At 32.2% G+C, this 17,099-nt stretch overlaps 1 protein-coding gene across 3 annotated transcripts in view; it reads right to left on the bottom strand.

Annotated features, from left to right (window-relative positions):
* Positions 1–17,099, bottom strand: part of Ddc (aromatic-L-amino-acid decarboxylase) — a 69,353-nt gene that overhangs the window by 32,933 nt on the left and 19,321 nt on the right. Inside the window, exons 1-2 of one of the 3 annotated variants that reach the window (XM_035363755.2) lie at positions 16,571–16,724; positions 6,277–6,390 (exon numbers count right to left, since the gene is read on the bottom strand). In XM_035363755.2, coding sequence (XP_035219646.2) covers positions 6,277–6,390 — 114 coding nt within the window. In that variant the 5' untranslated portion in view covers positions 16,571–16,724. Of the gene's footprint in view, positions 1–6,276; positions 6,391–16,551; positions 16,725–17,099 lie in introns of those variants that run through there. The other 2 variants (XM_035363754.2, XM_035363753.2) reach the window with 2 other exon arrangements.

Raw genomic sequence — 17,099 nt, 5'->3', positions numbered from 1 at the left:
AATATTGTGGTGTTCCAACCTTTTATTTAACAACTAAATGTGGAGGAACCTAGTGAATAGCTAAGCGATTAATCGCTTAAGTTCAGGAACAAAGACGTAAACTCGAGAAGGGTTAATTATCCTTTACTGCTCAAAATAAGAGTTAACAGATGGCCCTTTTCTCAGGGCGTACAGCAAGAGAAGCTATCAAAACTCTAAATAGTTAGCGCCTAAATATCGCATAAGCTAGCGAAGCTATCAAGGCCCTGCAATATGGCCGAGCGTAGTAATAGTTTAGATGTCGCCAAAAGGCAAACGCGCGCTAGTCAGAAACTCTGAAGTTCTCTTTCGAAGTCAGTGGAACTTCGACTTAAATACTACTCTTACTCATTTGCATTAAACGCGATTCTAAGAACACATTCTGTTAGGAAATTGTAAACTGAAATTAGGATGGACAGGAAAGTAGCTTTAACTGAGAATAACTGTTGAAAACCTTACAATGCAATATGAATGAGAGCTCGTTTTTGTTAGAAAGTCTTCCTGAAGGTATCTCATTTTTAAGGCAGATAGTCGTAGTGTACTTTGCGCAATCAAATAATCCAATCCAATTTTAAAATTACTACAGAAGAGTAAAACTACACTACCTCAATATATACTTGTATAACTATATCCATAAAGGATAATAAATTTTGCGTAAATAAATTAATTTAATGTTTAATAATGATTAATATCTGAATAAGATTAATTTCTTAAGGAATTTTTAAAGAGTATATTATTTTTTTTCCGAATCAAACAGACGAAGATGATTTCGATCTTCGTTTAGCTGCATCAACTTACTGCATAATATTTCCATTTCCGTTATAAGAAGTTAACGTACTGGCAATCAAATTTTTATTTAATTCTTTACGGTATTTGCCATAAAATTATTGTCTCTGGGAAGATCTGCTTTTTTAAAAAAATACTGATAAGTTTATGATTAGTAGGCATTACCGATTAGTTACTCTATAAATAACCAGATTAACGTTAACGTATACGGTTATTTCCCTCCCCGTCAAACACGTAAAACATTACAGAAAATTTTTGACTGTTTTCGAAGTCCTAATTTCCTATAAAGTCTGAGACATAGGTCAGCTTAAGTACTCTGTTCAAGCGAGTCAGTCTTTATTCAAGCGAGTCAGTCAGTTCAAGCGAGTCAGTCAGTTATTGCCGCTTAATTCATCATGCGTACGAAAGATGAGAAAGTTCTCCCAGTTGCATATTCGCAAAGTGAAATTATTCTTCTCTATTTAAGAACAAAAATTTGATCTTGTCACAGTTTCCAGCAATTCGCTTCGAGTTTGTCAGCTTTGAATTTTTAATCTGTGTTAAACAAAAATTGACTCAAATTTTATCAATGGTGCTTCACAAAGTCAAAATTTATGCTAATTTGATTATAAAGAAATATTTAAATAAGAACTCCGGCAATTAAGAAATAGAAAAAAGCATATATAAAGAGGATATAAACAGATAATAGCAATTAAATCCATATAATTCGAGAAACAGTTAGTAAAGAAGTTAGTACTTCTTTACAGTTAGTAAAGAAATTAGTACTTCTTTACAGTTAGTAAAGAAATTAGTACTTCTTTACAGTTAGTAAAGAAGGCTGATTGATATACACTGCTCTCCAAAAGATAAAGAACAACATGTTTTTCAAAGCTCACCATTACAAAAATGTCAGGAACGTTTAAATTCACAATTTATATGCATGATAGTAACGAAGTTTAAGAAAATATGTACAAAAACAATAGCTACTACCTTTATTTTATAGAAATGAATACTTATATAGGAATTGGGGAAAAAATGCAAGAATTGTAAGTTTTGTTCACGAGTGCTGATCTCCACTTGTTATTAACAATTTCGTTGACAATATCCAGTAGAGCAGCGGTCGAGGAACCGGAGTAAATTACCCCAAATGGGGTAAAAATGAAATTTTTGGGGGTAAAATTGAAACTTTTGTGAGTAAAAAGTATATATTTTTAATTTTCTATTTTATAAACCTGTTAGTATTTTTTTCAATTTAAACAATTTGAAAATTTAATTCAAGTATATTACAACTATTATTTTCTGTCTCCCTTCAGATGGCAGCAAATAGAAAAAGAACATACCAAGACGAATTCCTTAATTACGGTTTTACACAAATAGAAGACAATGGTACAATGAAACCACAATGTGTTGTATGTATGAAGGTACTGACTTCAGAATCGTTCAAAAAAAGTCAATTGAAGAAACATTTAGATAATTTGCATTCACACCTGTCTTCCAAACCGCGAGAATACGTTGCAAATTTAGAAATATCTGTTAAAAGACAAAGATTGAATAGCAACTTGTTTGGTACATTTGATCAGAGTTCAGGATCAAGGGCTAGCTTTGAAATAGCCTGGTTGATTGCTCGAAATAAGAAACCATACACTATTGGTGAAGATTTGGTTAAACCAGCTGCTGTAAAAATGGCAGAGATTATGTGCGGTCAAAAAGAAGCGAAGAAACTGAATTCAGTGCCCTTGTCTGCGAGAATTGTGAAAGAACGAATTTCTATATTAGCAGAAAATGTGAAGGAACAGGTTATTTTCGCATTAAAACAGGCTAAATATTTTGCTATTCAGCTTGATGAGACAACTGATTTTAGTAGCAATTCACAGATAATGGTATAATGTTCGCTACAAAGGTGCAGATAATTTTGAAGAGGAATTGCTGTTTTGTCCTCCTCTCGAGTTGAGATCTTGTGGAATTGATGTCTACAATAAAGTAAATGAATACTTCAATGCGCAAAGTTTAAAATGGGAAAACTGTATTTCTGTATCTTTGGATGGAGCTCCAGCTATGCTGGGTCATATTAATGGTTTTTCGGTTTTCGTAAAAATAAATAACCCAAATATTGAAGTTACTCACTGTATTATCCATCGCCAGGCCCTTATGGTCAAATATTTAGAACCTACACTGGAAGCCGTCATGCATGATGTCATCAAGATTGTAAATTTTACCAAGGGACACGCACTAAACACGCGGCTATTTCGTGAATTATGTCAGAACGGTGAAGCTGAATATACGGACCTACTTTATTATACAGAAGTAAGGTGGCTCTCTCGCGGAAATGTACTAAATCGAGTGTAGACTCTCAAAACTGAAGTCGAAATTTTTATGGTTGATCAAAAAATATTCTCGCAGATAAGTTTAAAAACTCTTCCTGGGTTGCATATCTCGCATATTTAGCGGACATTTTTGAGAGTATAAATATATTAAACAAAGAATTGTAAGGAAAGAATATTAATATCATTTCAGCGAGAGAAATAGTGTCAGCGTTTGGATTAAAGCTACAGTACTGGAGACAGAAAGTAGAACAGAACAAGATAGCTTCTTTTTCAAGGTTAGCTTTGTTTTTGGAAGATTGCGAAAATATTACTTTTGCTGACATCAAGTATACAATTGTAAGACATCTTATCAAACTCAGAAAGCGGTTTTCAGATTACTTTCCAGATCTTGATACACGTACTGTCAGTTGGATTGTAGATCCTTTTAAATGTGAAATTGCTATGATACCAGAAGAACCTTCAGGTTTGGCAGAAGCAATTCTTGAACTTCGATCTAATATTGAAGCACGTATTCAGTTTGAGAGTAAACCAAATCTGTCGTCTTTTTGGATGTCAAAAGCTGCAAAGGCTTTCAAAATTGCACATGAAGAGGCGATTAAAAAATTGCTGCCATTTGGAACAACATATTTGTGCGAACAAGGCTTTTCCACTCTAATGAACATAAAAACGAAGACCAGAAATCGATTAAACGCCGAAGACTGTATTCAAATCGCTCTTACATCAAGAAGTCCCAATTTTGAAGCAATTGTATCGAACATTAAACAACATCATTTCTCCAAAACGTGAAGGAAGAATGTTTTCAATTATTCTTTTTTTTTTTTTTCAATTTTTTCAATTCTAATTTTGTTTGTACCACCATTATTATTATTATTATTATTATTTGTTACAGTACCCCAATGGGTTTCAATTTGTTATATATATTACTTATATTACTATTATTACCCTTATGTATTACTAGGTATTACATTGATAAATTGAATAAATGATGTTTAAATGAAATTTTTAGTTATTGTTTTCTTTTCAAAATTATCATGGGGGGGCTATAATATGAAAGATGCTAAAAAGAGGCGTTTTTTTTTTTCCCCTCTTCGCCATGGGGTAATATCAACTTACACAAAAATATTTTTGGGTAATGATTAAAAAAGCTCCCCGACCGCTGCAGTAGAGTCTATCAGTGTCCAGGAGAAGTCGTTTGCCCGAGTCGTTGAGGTGGAGGCGATCGGATGGATGGAAATGGATTGCAAGCCGATGCTGCTAGACGCCTCAATGTCTCTCGTAGTGTGGTTCACCAACTATAAAATCAGTTTGAATCCGAGGATTCTGTGTCTAAAAGGCATGTTTCAGGCAGACCTAGGCTTGCAACACCTGCGGGAGACCGTTATTTAGCTCTTTCGGCCCGAAGGAGGAGTAACATTACTGTGTCTCAGCTCATGGCAGATCATTTAGTGGCAACGAGTACAAGAATCTCAGCTACTACAGTACGCAGACGCCTGCGCAATAAAGGTCTGTATGCAAGACGACCAATTGTTTGTGTCCCCTTGACCCGAGGACACACAGGTTACCGTTTATGTTGGGCAAGGTAACGCGTCCCCTGGACCAGTCAACAATGAGCGTCTATTCTCTTCACAGATGAGTCCAGGTTCACATTGGAGAGTTATTCAGATCTTCAACTGATTTTTAGGGAACAACGCGCCAGATACAACTAATCTCACATTGTGGAAAGATACAGTTACAGAGGTGGTGGAATAATGGTTTGCGCTGGGATCTCTTTCGGTGGACATACTGACCTGCATGTGTTCCATGGAGGAACTTTGACTGGTATGAGATGTCGAGACGAGATCTTTGATCACTATGTCTGCCTGTATGCCGTTGCTGCTTTAAGTCTTCCTCCAATGTCGTTAGATGAGCTTGAACAAGGATTACTCTGTGTCTGGTCGTTGCTTCCTATTAACTTCCGTCATTAAATTATTATTCCGTCAACTTAATTGATAACATGGAACGTCGCTGTCTCCAACGTATTGCAGATAGGGGTGGATACAATCCTTATTAGAATTCACTTTTGTAATGTTACTACCACATTTTTCCTCAAAAAACTGTGATATAGTGTTTCTTTAAGACAATTTCTCTGCCAAGTGTGCAATTTTTTGTTATAATTCATCTTTGTGTTAAACTTCAGAAACATTCTATGTCGCATTCATTAAATAACAGTTTACATGTCCTCTAGATTTCTGGTTTCTATGTTGCTTCATTCTCAAATTACACACCCAAAATATGCTGTTGCTTAACTTTTCGATGGCAGTGTAGATTAATATTATTAATATAGAAAAACGTAAGTGGAAGATGTGAGAAGCTGATGCTTGCTGAAGATTACTTTAGAAGGCATAAATGAATCACTGCAACACTTGCCAATGAAAAGTCAATTACGAAGCCTCTTCTTTTATATGCTTTTATTCCACCAAGTTTCTCTATTTGTTTGGGTCAAAATTTGATATTAATTTTTGACAACCATCTACTAACCACACTTTTGTAAAGTTTTTCACAAATACATATTTACGAAAAGCAATATAATATTTAGCAATATATTTTCCTTGCTTAACGGCTAAACTTATCACAACAGAATTTTGATCTTAGCGATATCGAGTAAACTAAAAAGAAATCTTTCAAATGAAATTTTTTTGTGACTACTGTTAATATTTGCAGAATTCTGGCGATGTTTCAAAATCATCTGATAATTTCAAAATTTACTAATAATTGATAACCGAACACGCTTTTCTAACACTGTCCTGTTATAAAAGTGTTAGCATTTCTGTGAACATCAGTTTTAACTGGAAAAATGCAAAATGATAAAATTTGTTGCCCTTTATGTTGGGATATTGCTATGCAAGTATGGTCTAAGCTCGTTACTTTGATTACTAAAGCAAACGAGGATCCCACTTGCTTAATAGTGTCGCGGCATAAGATGCCGGCATCTTTATGAAGGTTGTTCAAGTTTAAAACGATCTAAAAAAAAAAAGGCTCTTGCTGGATCTTCTTTATAAAGGTTTCTATCTTCGATAGCAATATACATAAAGCTGCTTTGAGGTAGGGCATCATTAATTATTGCTTACCAGTAATCGGAATTTCAGTGTAGCTCAAATGGTGTAACACAGAAGAGAATAATTTTTCTTACCCATGTGAATCCAATGCAAGTAAGGGCACCTGCCAAGATGTCGGCTATCATCGCAGGATAAGAATTTCCTGTCGGGAAATAAGCATGGAAATGGGGTGAATTCCAGTGAGTCATCTGAAAGATAATCAGTTAGCATTTGATTCAATTAACATCTATCACCAAATGACGCTTTCAGAAAGCAACATACGCGTATCAAACAATAGCATATGCATAACTTTAATATCTTTAGACCAAATTTGTTCACATCAGATTTTATATTATAAAAAAGTTATTTATTCTTCTTATTGTTTTATAACAATATTGATGTAGGTAATTAAGACCCAATAACAAGCCGAACAAATACTAATTAAGAAGTCAAACAACAAAAATCAGCGTTATATTTTCAAAATTTTCACAGGACTAGTTTCGATGGTTTTACCGAACCACCATCCTCAGCTGCAAAACCGCAAATGAACAAGATAGGAAATAATGATTAGATAAGATAAGAAAGGCCTGGACAAGCAAGTGGCGCCATCTGTTGGTGAAACCAGAACTAAAACATAATTTCTTTAAAGGCCGAAGGCAAAGATGGATTGGAATTAGGATCGTTAACTAGAACAGAAAGATTTTTTTTGAATGTGAAATGCCTCTAGAATATCCAGTTCTCCAATGGAAGATGTTTTTTGAATAATTTTGGCAGCAGAAAAATTGAAAGTTTCGGACCAACAATGTTGAGCAACAGAAGACTTCTTTGTTTCCTTTTTTCTAACATATGCCTCATGCTGCAAAATATGTGCAACTTTATAGCTAACTGATGGAAAGAAGGGAAAGACAACAGAATTTTTATAATCTCCTAAAACAAGAGTTATGCTTGAGGACTTGCTTACTCTTGTCCAGGCTTTCTTATCTTATCTAATCATTATTTCCTGTCTTGTTCATTTGCGGTTTTTCAGCTGAAGATGGTGGTTCGGTAAAACCATCGAAACTAGTCCTGTGAAAATTTTGAAAATATAACGCTGATTTTTGTTGTTTGACTTCTGAATTAGTATTGATATAGGTAGTTTATGGTAAATGCAAAATGCTTAATAAGTGCAAGTGACATGCCAACTAAGCTACAAAAGAACATAATAAGCTTAACAAGAATGACAGATACATCCGATGAGCTCGCATTATGCTAATACCTGAAGCAAGAACAAAGAAATACGTTTTAAATGCATGTTTTGAGGCACATATTACAAGGTAACTTAAAATGGCATACCTGGAAATAGAACTGCAATACCGAAACGATATGCTAAATTTTTTGCCACATTGTTCATGTCCATAACAGTTTGCAAGTATAACTGAACATATGGGTTGAAATAATAAATCAGAAAGATTAATTTACCTTACTGACAACTATCTTAGTAGATGTAGAGCTACAATGAAATTTTCGGGTTTTTATTCATTTTGTGAAAATTATCAATAAAAAGTTGTGGAGATTCATTAATTTTGACTAACAGTTAAGTTTTAGTTAAAGAGACATTTCTTTCATTCTCATTCCCCTCCCCCCCCCCACGCTTTCCTGCCAGGATCTAATCACTTAGCGAGCGTGTATTCAAATTAAGAATAATAATAAATAAAGGGACAAAGAAGTACTATTTAAGCGAAGGTGTAGATTTTTCTGAATTTCCCGCAAGTTGCGTGAAATGTATTCTGTTATATTTTTAAGTTTTGTGTAACCTTTGGGCTGACTTGTTAATAAATAGGTTCATTTTAAACCTTCATCTGAAACCTTTAAGCCAATCTTCTCTACGAAAGATCAAAATGATCTGCAACCAAGAATGGTCGCCTTAGAGAGGATCAAAATAATTAAACAGTTACAGTCACAGTAATTAAAGAATTACAGTCATGATAATTAAAAGATTACAGTTAGAATTTGTTACATTCACTTTTCTTATGATATTAAAAACCAAAACTGTAAAACTACGCTTTTGGATTTAAAAGAAGTTTTTAGGAATTGATGTAAAATGTAAAATACTTTAGATTTACACATTAGGCAGAATGAAAACATTTCTTTTTTCTCCTTAATAATCAAACTTTAATCTAAATCCAATCAAATCGTAAAATCCAGTCGAATTTTTGCATTTGTTTAACTCATACTTTTATTTTATTGGCTTGTTGGTTTGTGCTAAATCTTGAAATTATTTTTTAACCTCTTCTACTGCCCCAATTCTGAAATGTTTCACATGTACGTATTTGGGATAACAATATAATAGGATTTTTTAAAAATTTCCATATAGAATTTTCTCATTTAGTAATTTTTTTCAAACGTTACTAATCTGTCAAACTGATTAATGCAAAATTTTTTTATCATTCAAAAAAACTTTTTTTTAAAAATAATTTAGTGAATTTTGGTGGTTTCTTAGTTCGATCGTTTTTATCTACCACGCGGTTGCGACAATGAGATATCTTTAAATCGAAAGATTAAATTTTTCATTATTAGCGGCCTCATGATTTTAAATGATAAAAGATCGGATTTCTAAATCAAACAAAAATTTGAATGTAAATTTATAGTAACAAATAAAAGAGAAAAAAATCTTATTAAAAAATAAATAAAATAAAAAAACAAAAAGATGACGATATGAAGAGTATTTAGTCGCAATGTTTGACTTGGAGGAATTTGCAATGCAAATACAAGCTAAATACAAGCCAGTAATGTAGATATATCGAACGAAGGCACCTTAAGCAGACAACTGTCGTATGCTTTGCAGTATTCAATTTATCTTGGTTAGAAAAAATAATTTTCCTTTGTGTTCAAAAACAGTGATTCTTTATTTCTTCAAGCCTCTTTCATGTTCTGTAGACTAAAGAGTTTAAAATAAAATATATGATAAAATGTTTAAGCTACACGATTTTGGTTAAATGCATTAAAATGTAAATAAATATTTTTTTATTTACATGTTTTTGGTAATATTCTTGATCATATGTGACCCAATAAAATTTTGGTAATTTTTTTTTTTTATTGAGTTCTAACTAGTATTTCTAAAAAGTATTTTAAGCTTTAACTGAGGAAAAAAAAACCTTCTTTGAGCTATCAGAGGTATTTTGAGCCATATGCAACAAAATAAATTTTCGTCTTAATGCACTTTCGTTTAACGAACTGTATAAAGATATTAACAGAATATCAAGAAATGAAAAAGTAACAGTACAGAAATGAGGTGCTTAAAGAATGATTATTTTCAAGTTCACTAAATTTTTTTACTTAAAACCCGTCATTTCTAGCAGACCCATCACTTAATTTTTATCGCACATCACCAAGAGTATTTTTATACCTCACAGTTTAGTGAATTTAATAAAACTGTGTAGCATAAAGAGCCATCTTTAGCTGATTTTAGTTATTATTATGATTTTAAATTTCCGCATTTAAGGTTAAAAACTTTTTGGAAAACCAGGAGTTCATGTATATGGCATGTAAAATTGACATAATCTTGAAAAAATATCATGATGTGAAACGCTAACGTAAAAGGTACCAAAATAATGTTTGTGTTATCCAAAAACATCCAAATGCTAAAAAGTCTCCTTCAAAGTGCAATCAAATGTCAGACTGAATGCGTGATGTGGGAAACAAAACAGAACATTAGTGCTTATAAACCGTAATAACGGAATACTTCGAACTAAATTGCTCCCTGTCGGTTATATTTAATTTCGAAACAGTAAAATTAATCCAAATTTCAATACCCCTGAATGTACGCTTTTTCTTTTAATCATGCAAATGCTTTTATTGAATTCCTTTGAATATGGTTGTTGTCTTGGAAAGTATGACACATGCGTGGCAAATTACAAATACCCTTATGCTTTGTGCTCTCCGACTTCACAAAAACTTCCCCAAAATTTTTTTCTTTGATATTTTTAAAGAAAGATTTCTTTTTATAATCCATTTAATGACTTTTCTTTTCGTTGAAATGACATTTGGTAGGTAGGAAGAGGATGGCGATCATCTCTCTCTCTAGCATTGCGATCCAGCGTTGCTAAGAGACGGCTGGAATGCATTAACGGGATTGCGGGAGCAATGATGCGATGCGCAGCTCTGTGGGAGGCTAACTGAGGGCGGGTGACATTTTATGGAAGCAACACTGAAAGAAAGTGCAAAAGTTAACACCTTCTACATTGTCATTTTTCCCTCCTGGGGAGGTTGGTATCATAAATAAGTATTCCTTGTGTACCATTGATTTCGAATTCTAGTCAAAATACAAAAATACTGGAATAAAATATTCTACACCATTTAAATTTAAGAGGTAAACTCGAGACAAAAATCCTTGTTTTTCTGTTAAAGAATTTATCGATGAAAAGATATAGGAATATGATACCCTCCTCCATTAATATATTAAACAAGAAAATTAAAGAAGGGACATTCTTATTCCGCGAGAGGGAATGTCATATTTCATCTAACTCTTGATATAAAATTGATATAACAAGCTAATATAAATTTATTTAATTGAAAGAGAAACATGGCAGTGTAAAATTTAAGCAAAAAAGGTAAACTTTCTCTTGGGCTAGGGGGACGCACATTGAATAAAATTGCACATTTCTATCAGTGTCGAAAGATCTCTCTCCTTCAGTAGCAAAACATAATTGTTTAAAATTATACAGGGAAAAAATCTTATTTGGCGTAAATTTTGAAAAAAATATATATATATATATAAAACGTTTTTCAAAATCTATGGCAAGCAAAAACTGCTTATTTTGCATACTGTCAAAGAAATGATTTAATTAAAAATTCAGTAAATACTAATTAAACAAGTACAATGAAAATAAACAATAAATCTGCCCATTCTATGAAAATGTCGGCAATAACATTCAGCATTTTAAATAATATAAATATAGTCGATATTCATATAATGAACTACGCAATAAGAAAAAAAATCGCTATATTAGATATAAATTTGCTCTTTTAATAAATCTAGAAAATACCTTTTATTTTATTGTAAGCGAGATTTACTAAAAATTAGTAATTTGTTCCGGAAAATTACCTCCTGTAGAATGAAATCGGAGGTTGGAGAACTCTTTCAATAATCGGAAGCATTTATTCTTATCAGTATTTATTCTTAACAGTATTTATTCTTAGCAGTATTTAGTCCAAAAGTATGTTAGCCGTAATGAGCTATTAGTCTCGAAACGGGTACTGCTATATCTATGCTAGAAACGGCTATATCACTTTTCAAAGTTTCGCCACTGAATATAATCGCGCTGTATTATTTTTAAAGAAATTAAATAATGAAGAAGTTGTATATATGTTCCTCTCATTGTAAAAACACGACGATACGTAGGACCATGAAATTTTGAATAACGTAGTTCTCCACCCGAACGTGTGCGCCTGGAAGTCCTAATTTTGAATTTAAAATTTTATAGTTCATATTATATAAACGTTAATGAGTTTTTGATTAACAATCTCAATAATTTGAAAGTGAGCAGTGGGAACACCGTACGGAGTAAAATAATTTTATCTTCAGCGCGCGAGACTGTATATCGGAAATTCTAAAGATATGTTATTTTTAAATATTTTATGATTTTGCTGTTGAACTGAATTTTATGAGGCGTAAGTGTGAAGAACATGTCATTTAATTAATCAGCTTAACATAGAAAGCGTAAATAATAAAAAGGCAAAATTTTGCAAGCCATCTCACAAAGAAAATTGAATATTGATTGATGAACCGAGAAAAGACTGAAAAAAATAGAAAGAGAAAATGTATGGCAACACTTAACATTGCACAGAGAATTCCGAACTTAATGTGCTTTTAAATTTTTCGTAGTTTTGCTGTTGAACTGTATGTGGCGTAAGTGCGAAGAAAAGATGCTGAATAATAAAGCTAAAAAGACAAAAAGAAATGGGTTAATAGGGATGACTGCAACAACAGACAGGTAGACTTGAGCTCAGCCTGAACGAGAGCGTAAAAAAAAAAAAAAAAAAAAAAAAAAAAAAAAAAAAAAAAAAAAACTTAAGAAATCCTTCTAGATGACAGTTAAAATCTGATCAGAACTTTCTTTTTTCTAATTGTGCCAATTTCAAATATATTTTTCACATCGAATTTCTACAATGGATTCCATTCATCAGACGAGTAGTTATAATATCTAGATGACGGCATGTCTGTCGGAAGATAAATGCAAAACATCTTATACTTTGTAGAATGGCAACGGCTTTCTATTTTCGGAGGCCGCAAGTTTTCTGCATACACGAATTTCATGTGAAGTGAAAGCAAAAACATTTGCTTATAAAAATAAGTTGAGCAAAAATGCACAAAACAAGAACTTGAATACAGTAGTCATTTATTTTCCGAGAAAAAAGTTTCGCTTCCATTATCCCTTAGTCTAGATCTCTGTGTAAAACTTTGCAGAGAAAAATGTTTGACACTCGTCCATTATTATATCTAATTTCAGAAAGACGGCAGTTAGGGGAAAAACACCTGGACGGAAATAATACCTTGCAAAAACAATATCATGACCAATTAGCTCCTTTATACTCCCAGTTCCCGCCACCTACTCAAGCAAATATCCAGTTATCGCCCGAGTACCTAATCCTTGGTTTTAGAAGTTAGTGAATACTTATTTGACTTGTCTACAGGACACACATTTTTTTCAAGAAGCAAGAATGCCATTACGTGTAAGAAATAAGTTAATTCCATATTTGAGTTATTTTCACATTGCGCTGAATTAATTGCCTACTTCATACTTGTCTACTGCCAAGCTGTTGAATAATTTGTAATTTATTATTCTACAGCTATTGCCGTTGCAATTCCGCCTGAGAGCTGTTATAATTTCACCCAAGGGATAAAACTGAAATGTGATAGCGTATTAGAAAGAACTTAAGGAAGAAATGAAAACTTCAATTAAATAGCTTGCTATTAGCATTCTACAGTTCATTCCCTCTCGAGGAAGTGAAAGAATTTGCTTTCGAATGGAAGTGTTACGGAAATTTGGGAGAAACAGATTTTAATAGCTGTAGAAATAATAGCTTATAGAAATTTTAATAGCTTATAAGACATTGTTGAAAGTTAAAAACTATAGCTGTTTTTGAAAAAAGAGCAGTAGGAGCGTTTATTCAAGACAGTGATCCAGTTATTAAAAAAGATTCGGTCTTTTATAACGTGATGATGTTTTAAGACTATTTGTTATATACTTGGAGAGCTTTATTATCTATCAGGATGTTTTAGAATCCATCGGCTTGCATAACTTCGCTACATGTTCTTGCATATATTAATCTGTTCGTACCTCAGTAAGGAGCTTCATGTGTCTTGGTGTCAACTGTAAAGCAACATAATCTCTTTCTCTCCTTGGTTTCTGCACAAAAGATTGTTGATCACCCATTCCCTCTGAAAAAGGTATGCCACATTATACAATAAATTGGATGCCAGTTTGAGAATCAAATAGTACTATTCCTTTCAAAGATTTATAAAGAAAGAATTTTATTGTCCTAGTACTACAAGGATAGCTTTTATTTCACAATTAAATATCGTTCTCAGAATTCTCACCTATAAAAAGAAAGAAAGAAAAAAATCATTTTTCAAATGTCTGAAAGGCCGTTAATAAAAGATCCGGCATACGTGAATTTTGCTGAAGATAAAATTTGAGAAAGATCTCTCATATTTTGAAAGACAATGTGTACGAACTTGTAAATTTGACAAAATGCACTGGAGTCTTTTTATTTAAAATAAATTAATGACATTCGGATATTTTCTTTAAAACTCGCGATAATTAAAAACAGTAATGATATTTACCAGACATTGGTAATCACTCTTCTTTCCTACTGATTCTTAGTCCTATATCATGGTTTACTGCTATATAAGATAAGCTCAAAAGGTTATAACCACCTTCATTTTACTACTGACGTTAATTTTAAGGAAAACAAAGAATATTGACGGACTAAAAATACCGTCATGAAATTTCTATCATTTGCATTGCACATGCTTCACAGCCTTCAGTTAAGAGGTAATTATTCGCACAATCTGGTTTTGTTGCCAAAATAATAATAATAATAATAATAATAAATGAACATAAATAAAATCTGAAATGTTTCAGATTTTAAATTACGTCCAGAGGGGTGATTTTTTTAACATTTTGTGCGTTACCTTTATTTATTAAATATCATGTTCTTCTCACTTAAACCATAAAATTCAATTCAACAGAAATATGGCAAAATAATTTTGAAATGAGCGTATCTTTAGAATTTCCGATACACAGTCTCGCGCGTTGGAGATAATTTTTTCTCCCATATAGAGTTGTCATTGCTCGCTTTTAAATGATTGAGTTTGTTAATCAAAAATTCGTTTAAGTTTCACAAAATAGGAAATCGATAATAAAACAAATTCCAAATTTCAAATTTTGGCTTCCAGATGCCCGTATTCTCAGGAGGATTACGTTATTCAAATTTTGATGGCTGTAGATACAGTTGTTTATAACAACGCGAGAAACATACATACATTTATGCAGATTCTTCGTTATTTAATTTCTTTAAATATAATAATTTTAATTATTATAATATTTGGTGGCAACATTTGAAAAGTGAACCGACATTTATAGTGAACCGACGCAAAATGCCAAAACGAAATTAATAACCTTTCTGGCAAATTGCCTCTTTGGGCTAATAGTAATGAATTTTGAAAAACAAGCACAAAGAGAAATGTTACACACACACACACACACACACACACAAAAAAAAAAAAAAAAAAAAAAAAAAAAAAAGTACTTTTAAAGTTTAATGCAGTTTTATTAGTAGAGATTATCGATACAGATGACCCAAATATAAAAGCGAAATGTTTCATAGGATATTAGATTAATATGCACTAACGTAGGAACGTTATATATCTTCTGTATATTTAAAAAGTAAAAAAAATGTAATGTAATTCTGTAAAAATATTTAACATTTTTAATTAGATGTATCATGAATTAAATGTATTTTTATTTAAATTAATCAGATTGTAAAATAAAAAATTAATATTCTTAAGAACTGCATCTGTTTCTATTTAATGACAGACAGATTAAATACGAAAGAGTAATATTTTACATTTTTCCGAATGGCAACAGACTCGAATGAAAAGAGAAACAATGCAAAATCAAATTTTGAGACTAATATCTCTTTTAAGCTTAAAAACAAATCAAGAACAACATTGGGGATAAAAAGTTTAAAAAAAAAAATCTGAAATATTTCAGATTTTAAATTACGTCCAAAGGGGCTTTTTTTTAACATTTTGTGCTTTACCTTTATTTATTAAATATCATGTTCTTCTCACTTAAACCATAAAATTCAGTTCAACAGCAATAAAACAAAATAGTTTTAAAATGAGTATATCTTTAGAATTTTCAATACAGAGACTCAGTCGTTGGAAATAAAATGTTTTTTCTGTACAACGTTGCCATTGCTCGCTTTGAAATCCTTGAGTTTGTTAATCAAAAATTCGTTAAAGTTTTACAAAATAGGAAATCGATAATAAGACAAATTCCAAATTTCAAATTTGGTCTTCCAGTTGCCCATATTCGTAGGAGGATTACGTCATTCAAAATTCAATGACTCTATGTACCGTTGTTTTATCACAATGCTAGAAATACACATACATTTATGCAGATTTTTCATTATTTAATTTTTTTTAAATATAACACAGGGAGATAATACTTTTTGGCAACAGTTTGAAAAGTGATTCGCCGTTTGTAGTGAATCGACGCAAAATCGCAAAACGAAAACAATAATCTTTCAGGGATAAAGCCCCTTTGGACTAAAAACAGATTTATTACGAAAATAACTAAAGTGGAAACTTAAAGCCGCAAACCGTTTCAATAAGCAGAAATGAAAAGTTTTATGAAAAGCGCCCTGAGCGTGAGGTTTAAAAGTTGAAAACAGAATTCAGCTCTAAATCGGTATAAATATTAGTAAAATATTCTTGTGTATCGAGAATACAACTCAGATATCAGAAACATTTTTTTTCCAAAGTAAAATGAATTGTTTGTCATACTCTCTATAAAGCCTTGAGCAGGTCTGCAAAATTAATGCTAGTCAAAGCTAGAATTGTCTCGAAATGCATAGAACAGCTTATGTGCATGTGTGTATGCACATAAGGCTGTTCTTTGTAAATTTATTCAGGTATATTTTACAAGCTATTAAGTAAAATTTAAGGAATGCTGTTGAAGATTTCTGAACATACCTCAAAATGTATTACAATATAGAATAATATCTTCGAGTATATACTTATGCAATTCACAGAATTTTATAAATAACTTTCAAAGTTACAGTGTCCCAGTTAAATATTTCGACTCTCAGCACATACTTACTCCTCTCTCTACTACACACCTAAAGGCTCTCATGATGCAGATATATTGCTGAGGCAAAAAGCGGAAACTGTCGATCCATCATCAGTCGGCGAATCGGACATTTTCGCTGCTCCTCTCCAATCATCCGTCAAAGCGCCTTCAACCTTTCCAGTGAAAGCGATAAACGGGCCTTGGTTATTAAAGGCTATGCACCAAAAGTGTTATCGTTTATTTGAGGTATCGTACGTGTGTCACTGGCGTCTTCAGTATAGTTCTTCCGTCCCCCCCCGCAGTCCATTTTATTCTTACTTTATTCAGATGATTGCGCCAGAAGAAGAAATCACGTGGAAAGGGGATGTAAAATGAGCTTGAGAAATACTATTTTTCAACTTTTTAAGATGCAGCATTTCTCGTAGATGGAATATGGTTTCTTCAGATCGTTTGTTATTACTTTTACGGAAAATATTTTACTTCATTAGTTATTATGATCTATTGCGGTCATTGTTTCTAGATCATTAAAAATAATATTAAATAGGAAAATCTGGAAGATTTCTCTCTCTCTCTTTTTT

This window comes from Stegodyphus dumicola, chromosome 12, assembly GCF_044657685.1.
Source record: "Stegodyphus dumicola isolate Sdum_Otavi_A_Nest chromosome 12, ASM4465768v1".
Classification (NCBI taxonomy): Eukaryota; Metazoa; Arthropoda; class Arachnida; order Araneae; family Eresidae; genus Stegodyphus; species Stegodyphus dumicola.
This window is presented reverse-complemented; position numbering and strand designations above follow the sequence as displayed.